The 16,693-nt window shown below is 38.9% G+C and overlaps 1 protein-coding gene across 2 annotated transcripts in view; it reads left to right on the top strand.

The window, feature by feature from the left end:
- PPP2R3A (protein phosphatase 2 regulatory subunit B''alpha) overlaps positions 1–11,524 on the top strand; it is a 37,569-nt gene extending 26,045 nt beyond the window's left edge. For both annotated transcript variants that reach the window (XM_053459209.1, XM_053459210.1), the window contains 12 exons: positions 3,776–4,045; positions 4,370–4,473; positions 4,834–4,936; positions 5,097–5,171; positions 5,548–5,634; positions 6,725–6,881; positions 7,343–7,391; positions 7,795–7,884; positions 8,340–8,515; positions 8,927–9,045; positions 10,056–10,162; positions 10,791–11,524. In XM_053459209.1, coding sequence (XP_053315184.1) covers positions 3,776–4,045; positions 4,370–4,473; positions 4,834–4,936; positions 5,097–5,171; positions 5,548–5,634; positions 6,725–6,881; positions 7,343–7,391; positions 7,795–7,884; positions 8,340–8,515; positions 8,927–9,045; positions 10,056–10,162; positions 10,791–10,887 — 1,434 coding nt within the window. In that variant the 3' untranslated portion in view covers positions 10,888–11,524. The remainder of the gene's footprint in view (positions 1–3,775; positions 4,046–4,369; positions 4,474–4,833; positions 4,937–5,096; positions 5,172–5,547; positions 5,635–6,724; positions 6,882–7,342; positions 7,392–7,794; positions 7,885–8,339; positions 8,516–8,926; positions 9,046–10,055; positions 10,163–10,790) is intronic.
- Positions 11,525–16,693: the final 5,169 nt, after the last annotated feature.

Raw genomic sequence — 16,693 nt, 5'->3', positions numbered from 1 at the left:
CCTTTCTACTCTATTAATGAGTCAATAAATTATCCTAATGGAGGAGGAATTCAAGAAAGATGCACCGTGTGTAAGGGTTATAGGCCATTGTTTAAAATACAAAAGATGCACCGTGTGTAAGGGTTATAGGCCATTGTTTAAAATACATTGGATGCATAAAGACAAAGGGTTAAAAGAGAACTATAGGAAGAAAGGGTGAAAGATATCTTAAACACCCTGCAATAAACAGAGAGCCTCTCCTGATGAAGAAAGACATGGGGGTAGCACTTTCTCTATTCAAACGACTAACTCTGTCGTTCCTCAATCTGAGGTTGGACTATTTTGAAGGTATTACTGCGACAATGCCAGGTGTTCCAAAGCACTGTGTAAAGGTTTGAAAGGTCTGACAATTTTATCAACTGGATCCTTATTATTATTTATTATTATTATTTATTGTTTTATATAGCGCCATCAAATTCTGTGGCGCTGTACAATGGGTGGACAGGGCATATTTAATCCCTTGCTAACTAGAGCCACCAAGAAGAACCAGAAGCAGCTCTGGAATTGGGAATATAAGCATTTACATGAGAAAATATTGTAGGGTTTTGTCTTCCTTTCTAAACGTTTACATCAAGTGTTAGATTCCATGAAAGATGTACCCTAGATATGGATAAATGCAGGTACTGAGATACATGAAAACACCTTGGCCCACCTTTACTTAGGTGTCACGTTATAAATAAGACCACGTTACTCATGGCTTTCATTCATTTAAATTTGATGCTCTCGTTTCATGAATATGAAAGAATTCTCTTTAGAAGATGACCCCAAAATGTACAGCAAGACGTCCAAGAGGGTTTATTCCAATGATCAATACTAAAAGTGATCTAATGCCATGAGAATGTTTGTGGTGAAAGTGACTTGAGAGTTATTGTTTGGAACACTTCAATTAAAGCAGGCCGCCCAGTAACACAGCTGGAAGAGATAACTGGTTTATGTAAAAACACTTACTAAGTAGCGTTAGTAGTTGTGAACAGGTTAGGATCATATCTGGGAACTTCCCAGGGCAGGGTACCCAGAAGTCTCGCTTTTCTAAAGGAGAGGATTCATGGGGGTGGGGCTACCCGTGCACAAGGGGAGTGGTTATATATGTGCTGGGTGGGGCTAGCTCCAGAAAGCATTACAAGGATTGGGAGTAAGGGGAATTGGGCAAAGAGTGGGCGTGGCTAAAGGGGCATATTTAGAGGAGAACCAGGAGAGTCTGGGTCAAACCCGGCCAGTTCCCAAATACGGATAATGTACTATTCACATACACATCAATAATCTAGATATCACGTGTATGTATCAGAAATGAAAAGCTGTGTTTTAGAAATAAATTTGAAATTAACAACATGACATCACTTGAAGTTGGATAAAGGGAGTAATAGAGAACCATAGCAAGAAAGCGTGAAAGATACCTTGAATAGCCAATTTACATTTTTTATTTACCTGATTAACAAATTAGTGTGAAGCTTTTTTACTGAACAGGAGAATAGGCAGACTAGATGGGACTTTTGATTGCCATCTGTTGTCATGATCTGTGTATCCATGTTAATGTTCATATGGTGATATTTTATCTCCTTACACCCACAGGGGCAGGATTGCATCACACTGAAAGAATGTTGTCATGTAATAATAGTTATGAACAGCCCAAAAAGCAGTGATGTTGTATTAATACCATCCTGGGTCTCACAAGAACATATACCTTTTAAATACAATTGCTGGCCAGATGATTTGTTTGGCTAGTGGCTACCTGCGTTGCTGTGATCCTTGCAGGGTATCTCCTCTCGGGGGCTGTATACAGTGGATGATGCTCACAGCTGGTGAGGATCTGTGCATGCCGTATGTGCCAGGAATGTGCACACAGATGCCTCGGGCTCTATAAATAGTGACCAGTGGACAGCGTCAGGCTTTCTTGCAAGTACATAACTGTCACAGCAACTCTCTGCCAAGTTACAAATCAGGCCCAGGCTTGTTTCTTTGGTTTGCCATTCACTCCTCCCATATCTATTCTACATAGATACAGTAGCATGGTGTCCAATAAACCAGACCCACCATCCATAGCGGCCTTGATATAGATTGTGTATAACAGGTTTATGCACACGTTAGCAAGTCCTTCACACATATTGTGGAATCTGTAAATACGTTTTATATATTTCCTTGTCCTCTTAAACATACATCATTACTTTATTAGAACAGAAAAAGTGGGGTGGAAAGATATTGCTTTGCAGTAGAATGTCCTAACAGCCACTTCAGAACATGATGATGACTCCTCGGGGTCCTAGCCAGACTAAAGATTCCAGCCACACAAGAGTGAAAAGCAGTCCTTTACCACGAAATGGTTAAAAAGATAAGCTGTCCAGTGCACTGATTAATAAGCACCATTCTAGTCTGTACTGAGATGTTTCAGATGTTCTAGGAAGGCAACCGCTGCTGCTGCTGTTAAAATGGACCTTGGTCAGCTGTTTTCAGATTCTTGTAAAGTGCTTGTTGTGTAAATGTTGGCTTTTTCAGTGATTTTCCTTGAAAGTGAAGTTGTTTTAGAACTTTGATGGGTAAAACGGACTGCCTGTGCCTATAAATGTAACTGCACCTTCTTTGATAAGATACCCTTCTGTACTAAAGTTTATAAAAGTAATTAAACAAGTACTATTATGTGTAGCATTCCAGATAAGAGAGACAAGGCATTCTGGCTATATTTTAGGCTGACACAACTGCTCATAATTATTGTAAATATTTAATTTTAATGCAGACGTTAATGTAGACCATATGCATTTGCCTCTTTCACTGCATCCCAGCAGCTCCTAGGCTTTTTCAGTTAAACAGAAACTGGAATAAAGTCTTGATTTATCTCTTTGTGTTCTGGGAAATGCAGTGTAAGTCTACACGCTGCATGGGATACCAGGAAGCCATTCCTTCTTTTTTTATATTTTCTCTTCCTCCCTCTTCTCTTCTTTATTCTCCTTTCTCTTCTCTCATCTCCTTCTCTCTTTGCTTTTCAGTCCTCTTTTTTCTTCTCTCTCTCTCCTTTTTTATTTCTTGCCTCCTTTCTCTTTTCTAGAAAACAAGTTCAATGTTGCTAACTCTCTGAATTGCAATAATTAAAGTTATTAGTACAAAAAAAACTCTAGACCCTCAACCAAAAGAGAATACTAAACCTGATCGCATGGTTAAAAAAAAAACAAAAAAACTTATGAGTACCTTTTTGGTGGATAGACGTGTACTTCTTCACATAAAATATATTGCACAATTGATTCAATAGATTAGTCCATCAGCAAATAAAAAAGGGATTCATTTCACTCCAATCAATATGTGCAATCTAAAAATTATTCATAAATATTCAGATCATTTCAGATCATCAGTTCATGCTAATCTCTCCATCCATGAATCATTGAAATGTAAAGCGTCGCAACACCAAAAAAGACAACTAAAAGAACAAAAAATTATGGACAAAAAATAAAGAAAGTCTGTAAAGTCCATAGTATGTGCAAATGGAGGTCAGCCTGGTCAATATATACTTGGTTTTATGTGGATATGAACGAGACTGGCCAGCCCTTCCATCTCCCAGTCCAAAGCAGCAAAAAGTGGGGAAATAACAAAGATCTCACTGTTCCTCGGGTGTTGTGCAGTAAATCCCATCCCTCTACATGTATAAGTGTGTGAATGAAATGGTACATTTGTACTGTATAAAGAAAATGTTTCTGACATCGTTTACACTTGGTTTTGAAAGTCTGGTATAGTGATATTCTCTTTCTTCCAGGTTCAAAGCAAACAAGAAAAGAAGCCCGGCACCCCACCTCCCGTTCCTGTCATTACTCCCATCAACTCTCGTCCAGCCTCTCCTCCTCCACTAACCAATAAGGTCACAGTCACCCCTCCCGTGTCCATAAACATTCCACGTTTCTACTTCCCCAAGGGGTTGCCCAACCCAGGCCCTGCCCATGAGGACTCCATCGGAAAGGCCGAGGCAGCTTTCTCAACCATGGAGGATGAAAAGGCTGATATCTATGAGATGGGGAAGATTACCAAGGTAAAGCATCTCTTGGACACTGCAATAAACAGTTTTTCCCAACAATATATGTCCTGCTGTCTCTACAACTACTAATATTTATCAAGATAGAGGCAAACTAAAGCTTAGTCACTTCCTTGTTTAACCGCTTAAGGTCCAGGTATATTTCGTATTAAAGTCTAGGATTCATCTGTCCAAATAAAAAGAGATATGCTGATGTTATAGTATTAATCTCTCAGAGTATTACACACAAACTAATGACAACATACCAAGCAGCCCTAGGTGAAGATTGGACAGGTCTTTTTTATAATGGCCTCCAAACAATTCCCTGCAATCTTTCTCCAGGTATGTGGGTGTCCATTGTTCTGGAAGGCTGCAATGTTCAATGGGGCTGGTGGAGAAAGGACCGGCTTTGTCTCAGTGCATTCATTCATTGCAATGTGGAGAAAGTAAGTATCAGTATTCCAGAAAATGAAAAGTAGATGGGAGAAGTGGCTGTTCAATTATAATTTGAGTTTTATTAATGTGGGAGTGAAAAATGATTTATAAAACGGAGTTATTTAAAATCATTAAAAGTAATGCTCTAAGTTGTACACATTTTAATTTTAAAAGCACTATGTGTGTGGTTATTTTAACCTGGGTATTTCATATAATATAGATATTAATCTTATTTAATATAGTTTTAGTTATTATTAAAAAATATTCTCAGTCTGAAGTAGCCACTGGAAAGCCATGATTGCTCTGATTTCATTGACCCCCCACTAATTGCATATCCCCATTTCTCTCTCTCTTTTTTTTTTTTTTTTAAGATTACTACAAAACTGCCATGACGATGCCTCTAAATTTGTTTATCTCCTGGCAAAACCAGGCTGCAGCTACCTGGAACAAGAAGACTTTATCCCCCTTCTACAGGTGAGAAACGTTTTACTGTGCTCTGCTGTTTACTTAGTTATAAAGTTCAGTGCACTAGTCAGGTCATAGCATGTGTATAGAATGGAGTTAGTATGACCCAGAAAATTACTCGCTATCCAGGATCCAAGTTCTCTTACAGTTTCCTTTCTCTCTGATTCAGGACATTGTGGACACACATCCTGGACTAACCTTTCTCAAGGAAGCACCTGAATTTCACTCTCGTTACATCACCACAGTACGTACGCTTTTTTATTAATGACAGATTATATTCATATATTATTCTGATGCATGTGAATACATTCTTCAAAAAATTGTTATTTGGGTGGGGAACATTTTTTTCCATCGGCCTAGATCAGGGGCGTCCAACCTGCGGCCCTCCAGCTGCTGCAGGACTACATCTCCCATACTCTTCAGCCAGCCCCTTAGCTGAAAGCATTATGGGAAATGTTGTCCTGCAGCAGCTGGAGGGCCACAGGTTTGACACCCCTGGCCTAGATTCTGGGATTTTTATGAAGGCAGAGCCAGTTTTAAAGATAAAAGTCACATCGTAGTTTCATATGTCAGCATCTATTAATGTGTTTCGCTCTTTTACATCTTTTCCTGTTTCCCAGGTTATTCAGAGAATATTTTACACGGTGAACAGGTCGTGGTCTGGCAGAATCACACTGACTGAGCTTAGGAGAAGTAATTTCCTTCAGGTATAATATAATAATAATGTTTAGTGAACCATTACGTGTATATATACATCATTAAAACGCTCACATTGGGGGTTGGAAAAAGTATGTGAAACTCTAGGCTAATCACTTCAATAAAAGCTAATTGGAGTCAGGAGTTAGCAAACCTGGAGTCCAATGAATGAGATGTAGTTGGAGGTGCGTTTTACAGCTACTATGCACGCAATACATTTATGATGATGTGATATATTTGAAATATGTTCAATAAAAGAGAATTGATTCATTAAAAACAAAAAAACACAAACCTCAAAAATGTTGAGTTTGCTATTCTCAGGAAGCATCTGTTGATCTAAACCATGTCTCACAAAAGAAATCTACGATCAAGAATAATTGATTTGCGTAAAGCTAGAAAGGGTTACAAAATCTCAAAGAGTTTACATATTCATCATATTGCTGCATCCCTGAAGTTTGCCAACGAGCACCTTTCCAAAGGAAGGTCAACCAGTTATTACATCTTAAGGTTCACTTTTTCCACCAGCACCTTGAATGTGTCATGGGTGTATTCAATAAAGACATGCAAGATTATCATTGCTTTTGTGTTATTAGGTTAAGCACATTTTGTTTGTCTATACTTGTGACTTAGATGTAGATCAGATCATATTTTATAAGTTATGCAGAAAACAAGGTAATTTGAAATGGTTTATTTACTTTCTTGACACTTTTTATATGTATATCTATAAATATGTGTTTAAATCAACAATAAAGTAACGGCTCCTGGAGTTTCAAACCCTACAAATCATTCCACTGGATCATTGTGTTTGTGCTCCTTATACTGTTCTAAAATATATAATTCATCAAATGTGTACTTAAATTTAAATGCAAATATGTGAAAACCAGAAATATATACATATATATATATATATATATATATATATATATATATATATATATATATATATATAACCCTGTAGTATTAGACTGAAAGGTATCTGTATATGTTGATCAGAAGAGGTAATGGTCAAACCTGGTCCTCCAGAATGAGAAGATACATAGTAAATTAAGTCAACAGAATACAACAGAATGTTTAACAAACATGTTCCACATTATTTGTCAGACCCTGGCTCTTCTAGAAGAGGAGGATGATATTAACCAGGTGACAGATTACTTCTCCTATGAGCACTTTTATGTTATTTACTGCAAGTTCTGGGAACTGGACACAGACCATGATCTGTACATCGACCAGAAGGACCTGGCAAGATATAACGACCATGGTGAGTAGGAGAGGGAAATTTACTGGCCCTGGGATGCCCACCGCTTATTGAAGCAAAGGGCCACGTTCATGATCTCTGTGAGTTACTTGTTTGTGATTGTATTTCCTGTAGTTACTATTGGTTTAAAAACACTAATTTTTGAGGCTTCATTTATAAACCTGTGCAGTTGAGATGAAAAACAAATGCTATCCAGTTGACATCATATCTCCATTTTTCCCCAAGACACTGTTTATTTAAACAGGGACTCAGATCTCAGCTTGGTGAGTGCAGGTAGCTCTCAGATATCCCCTAAATTGTGCAACTTTAGGAATGATACGGCTCTGCTTCCGTTGATTCTGTTGGGTACACTGTGTCCAAAGTTTTCACAGTATCGCCTTTAGAGAATATTGAGTTCTAAAGGAGGAAAGCTCTTGTAGGTTTTGCTTTAAGTTTGGTCACAACTCGAACTTTCTTTCTTCCAGCTTCTTCCCATAGAATAATTGAAAGGGTATTTTCTGGAGCAGTTACAAGGTAAGATACAAGCAGTCATGCTCTACTCAGGACCTAGCTCTGTGTTATGAAGGGCCAACCCCAGTAGCCATCTGCGGGAATGTCTTTTTAGAATACATTGTGAAAACTTGAGATTTTTTGAACATTACCTCTCCAGTTTAAAAATGCATGATGCAGGGATGGCTCTGACCTCCTTGCGGGAGAAATTTACCTGGGTTGTTTAAAGAATGTATAGCAGAGGGATTACACTGATAACGAACTATGTTTAGATTTTTACTTCTTTGTGACTCTAGTACAGTTCTCATTATATAATCCTGCAGTTTAGCTTTTAAATATATCATAACACTAATACAGTCCGACAGATACCAGAGCTCGGATAGTATCTGCCCCCGTGTGAATAAAGCACATGTTCTACGCTTTACAGAGGCAATGCTATACAGAGGGAAGGGAGGATGAGCTACGCAGAGTTTGTCTGGTTCCTCTTATCAGAGGAAGACAAGAAAAACCCTACCAGGTATGTAATACATCTACATGTAAGACAGAAATGTTTCTGGGCATTCCTTTTCATGACTTAATGGCAAGAACATGATGACGCTCAATATTCACCATAGATCAGGCAATATGTACGGCAACGGCAGTGATCTGCAAGCAAACATATTTTATATAGATACACCCATACATTTCTTCCCATTTCGGTGGGTGGTCTGCACGTCCGCACTGCGGTGTCTTCATTGCTCTACAAACCCTAGAAATTACACCAATCCTTTTTTTAATGCCTGATTACTTTCTACTGGAACAGTCATGATTTATCTGTTATCCAACTGCATTGGTACGCGGATACGAAAGATTTAGTTGGCAAGAGTCTACTTGTGTACAAAATAAATAGAAGTACAGAGGATTTCATTGTATTCCCCCTCATAACTGTACAACGATGCACTGAACTGTCTTCCTCTATGGTCTTCTTACTAGCATTGAGTACTGGTTCCGTTGCATGGACCTGGATGGAGATGGCGTGTTGTCCATGTATGAACTAGAGTACTTCTACGAGGAGCAGTGTGAGAAGATGGAGACCATGGGCATTGAGCCGCTGCCTTTTCAGGATCTCTTGTGTCAGCTCCTGGATCTTGTGAAACCAGAAGTGGAAGGTACAAAATTTCCGCTTAACTCCGGCACATTCCGTAGAGTTTACTGTCACCCCCTGCCTCCTTGTGCCGTTTGTTCATGAAACACTCTATGGAGATGTTTGGCCGTTCATTGATACATCAGTGTGTTCACGGACTTCACTAAAACGCGCTCAGTGAGGCAGTCTCTGCTTCCTTGGTAATGTTTTGCGCTATACATCAGTAAGTGAAATATAATATAATCTGCTTCCAGTACATGTTATAGAAACCCTCCTTAGTCAGCACAGCCCTTAGCGTTTTATCATTCTCTTATGTTTAGGTGAAGCTAGTCACTGGTCATTTATTTTACGTAAGAGGATAAATACTGCACGCATCGTTTAATTCACTCTTCAGTAGCTGATTGAGCAAACCAACCGTTTATATTGTTACTTTTAGGCCGAATTACTCTGCGTGACCTGAAGCGCTGTCGAATGGCTCACATATTCTATGACACCTGCTTTAACCTGGAGAAGTACCTGGACCATGAACAGCGGGATCCATTTGCACTGCAAAAGGTATGAGTAACGTCCATTCAGCTGAACAAGAGCCGCCTACACGGTGCCGGCAAATCCATTACAAAGCATCGTTTCTATGAGCGCAGCACCTCCCTCCGGCTGATTATACAGTAATAGAATACGCAGCATAATAATCTTCTCCATCGGGAGGCAGATATTAACACATTACCAATTTAAGAGTAACCTCCTTTCTTCAGCTTGGAGATGAGGATAATATGCAATTATATCAGCGCTCGCAGTACTCAGATTTTGAGCTTTATTCACACGCTGCCATACTCTGATTTCGAGCTCTAGTTACACACTGCCATACTCTGATTTCGAGCTCTAGTTACACGCTGCCATACTCTGATTTTGAGCTTCATTCACACACTGCCGTACTCTGATTTAAAGCTTTATTCACACACTGCCATACTCTGATTTTGAGCTTTATTCACACACTGCAGTACTCTGATTTTGTGCTCTATTCACACACTGCAGTACTCTGATTTTGTGCTCTATTCACACACTGCAGTACTCTGATTTTGAGTTTTAGTCACACACTGCAGTACTCTGATTTTGAGTTTTATTCACACACTGCAGTACTCTGATTTTGAGTTTTATTCACACACTGCAGTACTCTGATTTTGAGTTTTATTCACACACTGCAGTACTCTGATTTTGAGTTTTATTCGCACACTGCCGTACTCTGATTTTGAGCTCTATTCGCACACTGCAGTACTCTGATTTTGAGCTTCATTCACACACTGCAGTACTCTGATTTTGAGTTTTATTCACACACTGCAGTACTCTGATTTTGTGCTCTATTCACACACTGCCGTACTCTGATTTTGAGTTTTATTCACACACTGCAGTACTCTGATTTTGAGTTTTATTCACACACTGCCGTACTCTGATTTCGAGCTCTTGGCTAAATTCTAATCTTGTGTTCTGGCCACACGTTGTTGCACTTTGATTGTGAGTTGTAGTCCTATACCGCAGTCCTCTGATCTTGATGTTTCCCCTCGCCGTAGGATGTTGATAATGAGAATCCTGAGCCATCGGACTGGGACAGATACGCGGCCGAAGAATATGAGATCCTGGTTGCTGAGGAATCTGCCACTGAGCAGTTACAGGAGGGGTACGTTCATACAGGGAAGCTGGAACTCATCTATTTACACATGTTCTTATCCCTGTAACTGGGATCTGGCACGTGCTCCTTTACCATTCATACATTCATTTATTTTTAAGATAAGAAAATAATTGCAGATATTGCCATTTTTTCATTGATTGTAGTTGAAAATGAAAGTTAAAAATGAAAGCGGAAACAGTAAATCATTATCGTGTAAGTATGAGGGTAGAAATAAAAAGAATCGCTTCAGCCTCGCATACACTGAAAATGTATTGTCTGTAGCTGCATCCAGCACATAGGTGTCGGTGCATACGTTTTTTTGTTTTGTTTTGTTAAGAGAAGATGGAAAATGAGCGTTCTGCCTCATTTTCCTCCTTCCCTTCCTGCACACACGTTGAAAGCAGGTATGTAAGTTTTACCGGGGTAGGAAAATCTATCCTCGCTGAATTATAGAACTAACCCTGCTTAGGTTCTCCCACTGGAATGTCTGACTTGGCCCATCGTCGTGTATGGTTCTGATTTAAAAGTCTTCATCTTACCATCACAACGGGTTTAAATGTTATACGCTATTTCTACGGATGAGGGGGACATGGTAGTGGCCCAGCAAGTAGCTTACATTTCAGTCTTCTTCCCCCAGGTCTTTTGAGGACGACTATGAGGGGGACGAGATCATCTCTGCACCTGAAATTTCTAACAAGATGGATAAATTGGTCATCTCTGACCTGACGGCGTAAAGATGATTTGACCCGTAACTGGACAATGAAACTGACCAGTACCTGCCTATATTTATGGACTAAACTAGAGGTGGCCAACCTGTGACTTCCCAGCGGCTACTGGATTTCATCGCGGCCTCCTGTTGTCTCATTATCATCATCTTCACCTCGCTGGACACCCACAGCTTGGCCACCCCTGGACTGAACCCTGTCCACACTGAGACTTTTCAGGGGAAATAATAATATATAAATATATTTTGTATTATTTTTGTGAAGAGATGTGCTTTGTTTTGTAAGCGCAATATAAAATAAGTTCTGATTTCTTTTTTCTGCATTAAGCATGAGTGTAAAAAGTTTGCCTGTCGAACAAACAGAAGCCACCGATATGTGCAATATGTCTTAAATACTGTGCTTTCTTGTAAGATTTATTTGTCCGGTTTTTCATCCTATTTTCCATTCTCATTCTTGCGAGATTTCTGTTTCTCAGAATCACCTTATTACCAGGGATCGGTGAAGTGCTGCCCAGAAACCAAATCCGGTTCCATGATTAATATGTGAACTTTCTGAAGAATCTGCCAGAACTCTTATTGAGGTTTTTTAACATTTTATCCACTTATTGTTCAAGTTACTTTTAAATGACTTTGTATCACTAACAAAACGGTGTGTTTTGTCCACATTCTTTCTTCGGTGGTTGGAAGTGCTCTGTTAAAGTACGGTGCAAATTTAGCCATGACTGTAAAAGATTGTTGTTGGTCGTATTACAAGGGCACCATTTATGTGACGCTCATCTTTAACCCTATCCGTGCCATGAGAGTGTGTAATGTATTAAGTTAAACCTGTGGGAATGAATGCACCCAATACCTTCGTCCATATTGGACTGAGAAGCATAAAGCCACTGCCGTTAACAGCATAATGTCTTGCAAACATCCCTTTTTATCCTTCTAGATTGGCCGGCATCTTTGGGCCCAACATGCTGCAGCCCAGGCAGTGTGTACAATTTATATAGTGATGGAAATGAATGCAGTGAATTACCTTAACATATGTATTTTACATGTGAATGCCTGACAGAAGATGCCAAGCAAGCAGTCTTTCAGTAGATTTCTACCCCCTGGGAGAGTTAGAGTCACCTGCCTCACTGTGGACATATGTGGTATTGCACCCAAAAGGAAACAGACAGACAGACAGACATACAGAAAACACAATGAGATATTTAAAATTTCCCCGGGGGTTGGGGTTGCTATCTGCCGATGCACCCGTGCACTACCTGCCTAGTATTGCTCAGGAACTTACGACTTCAAGGCATAGTGTCTGGTACTAGAAATGTATACACACACATACACACACACATACATACACATACATACATACATACACACACACACACACATACACACAAATGCCACCAGGCCGATGACAATAGAAATGGCTTTCATGGGAAACATTTCCGTACATATTAGGAGCTCTTAAAGGGAATTTGATGATTTGGTTGGCCTGGAGCCGATATATTCTGCTTCTACATTAGGTTAGATCAAAACTTTACTTTCAGATGTCCTGCTGTGTATAGATTAAGCTGAAATACAGCTACTTGTTAGCGTGTCCAGTGATGGGTTTTAATACACACGTTACGGGGTTAGCCGTTCAGTGAATATGCCCAATGCTTGCAAGCGCTTCTTTTCAGTGAATATTCTTCTAGGTGAAAGCCGTGGAAGTAGCTCTTTATCTGATTTTATTTAACCGGAGAAGCAGATATATTATAGTATAGGCAGTATATGTGCAGATTAAATATAGTAAATGATAACCATCTCACACATGCGCTGACGCACTGCTGAGAATGTGGTATATAGCATGTTAACCCTTACAAATCAAGAGGAAATGGAGAAAAGAAAACACCTTTTGGAAACGGATCTCTTTTCGTTTTGAAGATGTATTGTGATAATCCACCTGCTTTTGTTTCTTATTTGTAAAGAATCAATATCTATCCGGCACACGTTCAATAAGGAGCACAGTATATCCTTCAAAATCATGCGCAGAAGGGCCATACCTTCAAATCAATGATGTAAAACATTACTGTATATGAACCATACGAGGTCACTTCTTTTTCTAGTTAATATGGCTTGTTAATCAATATTTGGTTGCAGAATTGCACAGTTATACTTTAAATGTAAAACATACTTAACACAGAGCCAAATAAGCTGCTTTGATCCAAGTACCTCTATGCTTAATCCTAGGGAAGGGGGTAGAACCTACAGGATAGATCATTTATCCCTAATAGTAACCTGGTCGATATAGAATAACACATTTAATACACATAATATATACATTCATACACTTAAGAACACACACACACACACACGTCTTTCTGGATCAATATACTCTAGAATACAATTGCTGTAAAAAAGCCTGAATATAATGTGAGCAGGGGGTCAGATATCTTCAGAGTATTGTGATAAACAGCGTTGGCCGGAGAGCACTTCCGCAGCCGTACTCCAAAATAAAATGCCTGCTGAACTCTACGACCGAAGCGTTGTTAGAAACACAATTGAATTCTATCACTATTGATAAAGTAACGCGGAGACACCGTTTGTGTTACCGCGCTGTGATTTACCGCCTGTAGGCTGCTCCGGTGTACAAACAAGCGCTGATATTCCACAGGTTTGTAAAGTAATGACAGCCGCTTGCAATGATTTTCATTTCTAAACCTTTCTAGATCTATGCAATAAAAACCGAACTGCTGTACCGTATGAACCAGAATCCCCCACCCGATGAACGGGCTCATTCTGTGTTATTTTGCTGGCGTGTGAATATTTTAAAGCTGTATGTTTGGGGAAATCTGCTGTTTCTCTAATCATGGTGGGATAGATAAAGCCAAAAAATAAAAATAATGTATCCTTTTACAGTTTCCAACGTATTTTTATTGGACTGGATAGATTCTGCTGGCACTATTATTAATTAGCAATTAGCATTTTTTTAAAATGTAATTACATTACACATCACCGGTGGGCTACCCCATGCCCCTCCTGTGCCTTCCTCTCATCAAGGGACGTGGGCCAGAGGGGCCGACGCATCAACACTTCATCCATAGACACTTATGCATAAACCTGGATGCTTGAAAATATTCAAATAATTGTAAGGAAAACTGGGCAGACTAGATGGGCCAAATGGTCTCTGCTGTATTATAATATAATGTTTATTTGATCTATTATAATGCATTTATTACCCTTATACACTCAGTGTTAACCCATTATGTGCCACTTACTCTTCCCTCTGTGTTTGGTCTTAATTCCTTCCGTAGTGAATTAATGTGGATTAATTATGGCTCAAATAAAACCAACGTTAATGAGAAGTTTTAATCCCAATCCCATTCTGGTGTTAAAATGATTTAAACAGCTCTGAGCAGTGTACAGTTTAGAATAATACTTTGATACTCTGTTACACGATAACGGTATTTATTTTCCAATTTATGGGACATTTGTCTTTTTTGTTCTTTCTGTATAGCGGAAAACAATTGAAAATTTTGTTTAGAAAGATTTAAAGTGACATTTTTGCAAAATGATTGGTTCTTTAGGTCGTGCCGGCCAGCTAGACAGACTGATATTTGCAATCAATTAACCCCTCAAGGCCTAAGGATAGATATATTTTTAAGGACTAAAGTGTTTTTTTAAGCATTTTTTCTACCTTATTTTCACATGATTCCCCAACCCTTTAGTTTGGCTTAACCAAACTAACAAATGATTGTTGTTCTCGGGATAAGCAGGGCTTCCTTTTATTAAAAAAACATAACAGATATAAGAAATCCATCAGTAAGTACATAAAAATATATAAAATGTGAAATTTTAGGGGGAAAAAAGCAAAACATTTCTTTACAGTTACAATTGAAAAAATATATAGCTATATCATATTGTGAGCCCTCTTTATCTAATGTGTCGGTTTGTCTGTCGGTCAGAGATTTGTCAGACAATGCATGGATCATAAGAAGTCCTGCAGAAAGTATTGATGCTTTCCATGAAGCCATGGTATTTTCTGGGGGGGGTTGACATTGAAGGGTTTGGGTCACGTACATCTTTTTAAGTATTTTTTTTTATCCTAAATCTATGGATCAGCCGTGAGGAAAGTCCCTCAAACCCTAAACATGAAGGAAAAACCCAAACCTTTTAGTGTTTAAAATAAATAAAAAATGGTTGGTAGCTGCACAAGTCTGCTGATCACTCACCCCGTTTACTCACCCCAGCTGTCACTATCAGTGTGAAGCGGACAGGCAGCGATCACTGCCGACAGCCGTGTTGATAAACATTGCCATTGGCAACCTGCATCGATGTTGCTCCTATCGGCTGCTGCTGGTCTGCTTGGGTCTTCGGGCCGCCGGCAGCGGTGACAGTAGCAGAGGAGGTAATATTACAGCCTTAGCCTAGTGGGGACATAATATTATGTTAAATGGGAAGGGCCAAGATTCGTATGGAGTGTATTATATGTATGGAGTATATGGAATGTATTATATGTATGGAGTATATGGAGTGTATTATATGTATGGAGTATATGGAGTGTATTATATGTATGGAGTATATGGAGTGTATTATATGTATGGAGTATATGGAGTGTATTATATGTATGGAGTATATGGAGTGTATTATATGTATGGAGTATGGAGTGTATTATATGTATGGAGTGTATTATATGTATGGAGTATATGGAGTGTATTATATGTATGGAGTGTATTATATGTATGGAGTATGGAGTGTATTATATGTATGGAGTATATTATATGTATGGAGTATATGGAGTGTATTATATGTATGGAGTATATGGAGTGTATTATATGTATGGAGTTTATGGAGTGTATTATATGTATGGAGTATATGGAGTGTATTATATGTATGGAGTATATGGAGTGTATTATATGAATGGAGTGTATTATATGAATCAAGTATGGAGGGTATTATTTGTATGGAGTGTATATATGTATGGAGTGTATTATATGCATGGCGTATATGGAGTGTTTATATGTATGGAGTATGGAGGGTATTATATGTATGGAGGGTATTATATGTATGGCGTATATGGAGTGTCATAAGTTTAAATAAGATTTGAAGAAGGCGTAAGATATTTATGATAAAACATCCTAATAAAATCTACAACAGCAACCTGCAGAATAAAGTAAGAAGTTACACACTTACTTAAAACACACTTTCAATGCAATTTAAATGCTTCTATATAGGGTAAGTATTTATTTTCTTGCCCTTTAATGTGCAGCAGTGGCTACCTATGAAGGTCTTAGCGGACAGAAGTGGTCTTTGCTTTCTGAAGCTCATCCACCGCATGGTTTGAGGTGTCCATTCAGAGATATCATCCTGCACACCACACTGTTTAAAGATGAGAGAAAAGCTCCAAATAATCTAGAGATTACAGCTACTCCCGCTCATGACAGTTTCCATTAAAGCATTTTTGGCTTAAAGCAAAACCTTTCTCTGGAAACCAGTATAAACCCCCTAGGTGGTGACCATATAACGGTCACAGTCACACTAATCCTGCATCTCCCCTTCTCGATGTCTGCCTGCTTTATGTATTGGGGATCATGTTACAGTGATTTGTGTTAGCAAGCGGCTGCACCTAAACGGCCATTGAACATATTACCCACGGTCAGACTACATATATGTACATATGTGCACAAATACTGAAGAAAGAAACAGCATAGGGGGCTGAGAATAAATTATAAAACACAACCATCGAGCTCCATGTACATTGCCGTGCAAGAGTATTCACCCCCTTCGCATTTTTCTTATTTCGTTGCATTACAACCTGGAATTAAAATGGATTTGTTGGGGGTTTGTAT

This window comes from Spea bombifrons, chromosome 3, assembly GCF_027358695.1.
Source record: "Spea bombifrons isolate aSpeBom1 chromosome 3, aSpeBom1.2.pri, whole genome shotgun sequence".
NCBI lineage: Eukaryota > Metazoa > Chordata > Amphibia > Anura > Pelobatidae > Spea > Spea bombifrons.
The sequence above is the reverse complement of the archived record's forward strand: the minus strand, read 5'-3'. Positions and strand labels throughout refer to the sequence as shown.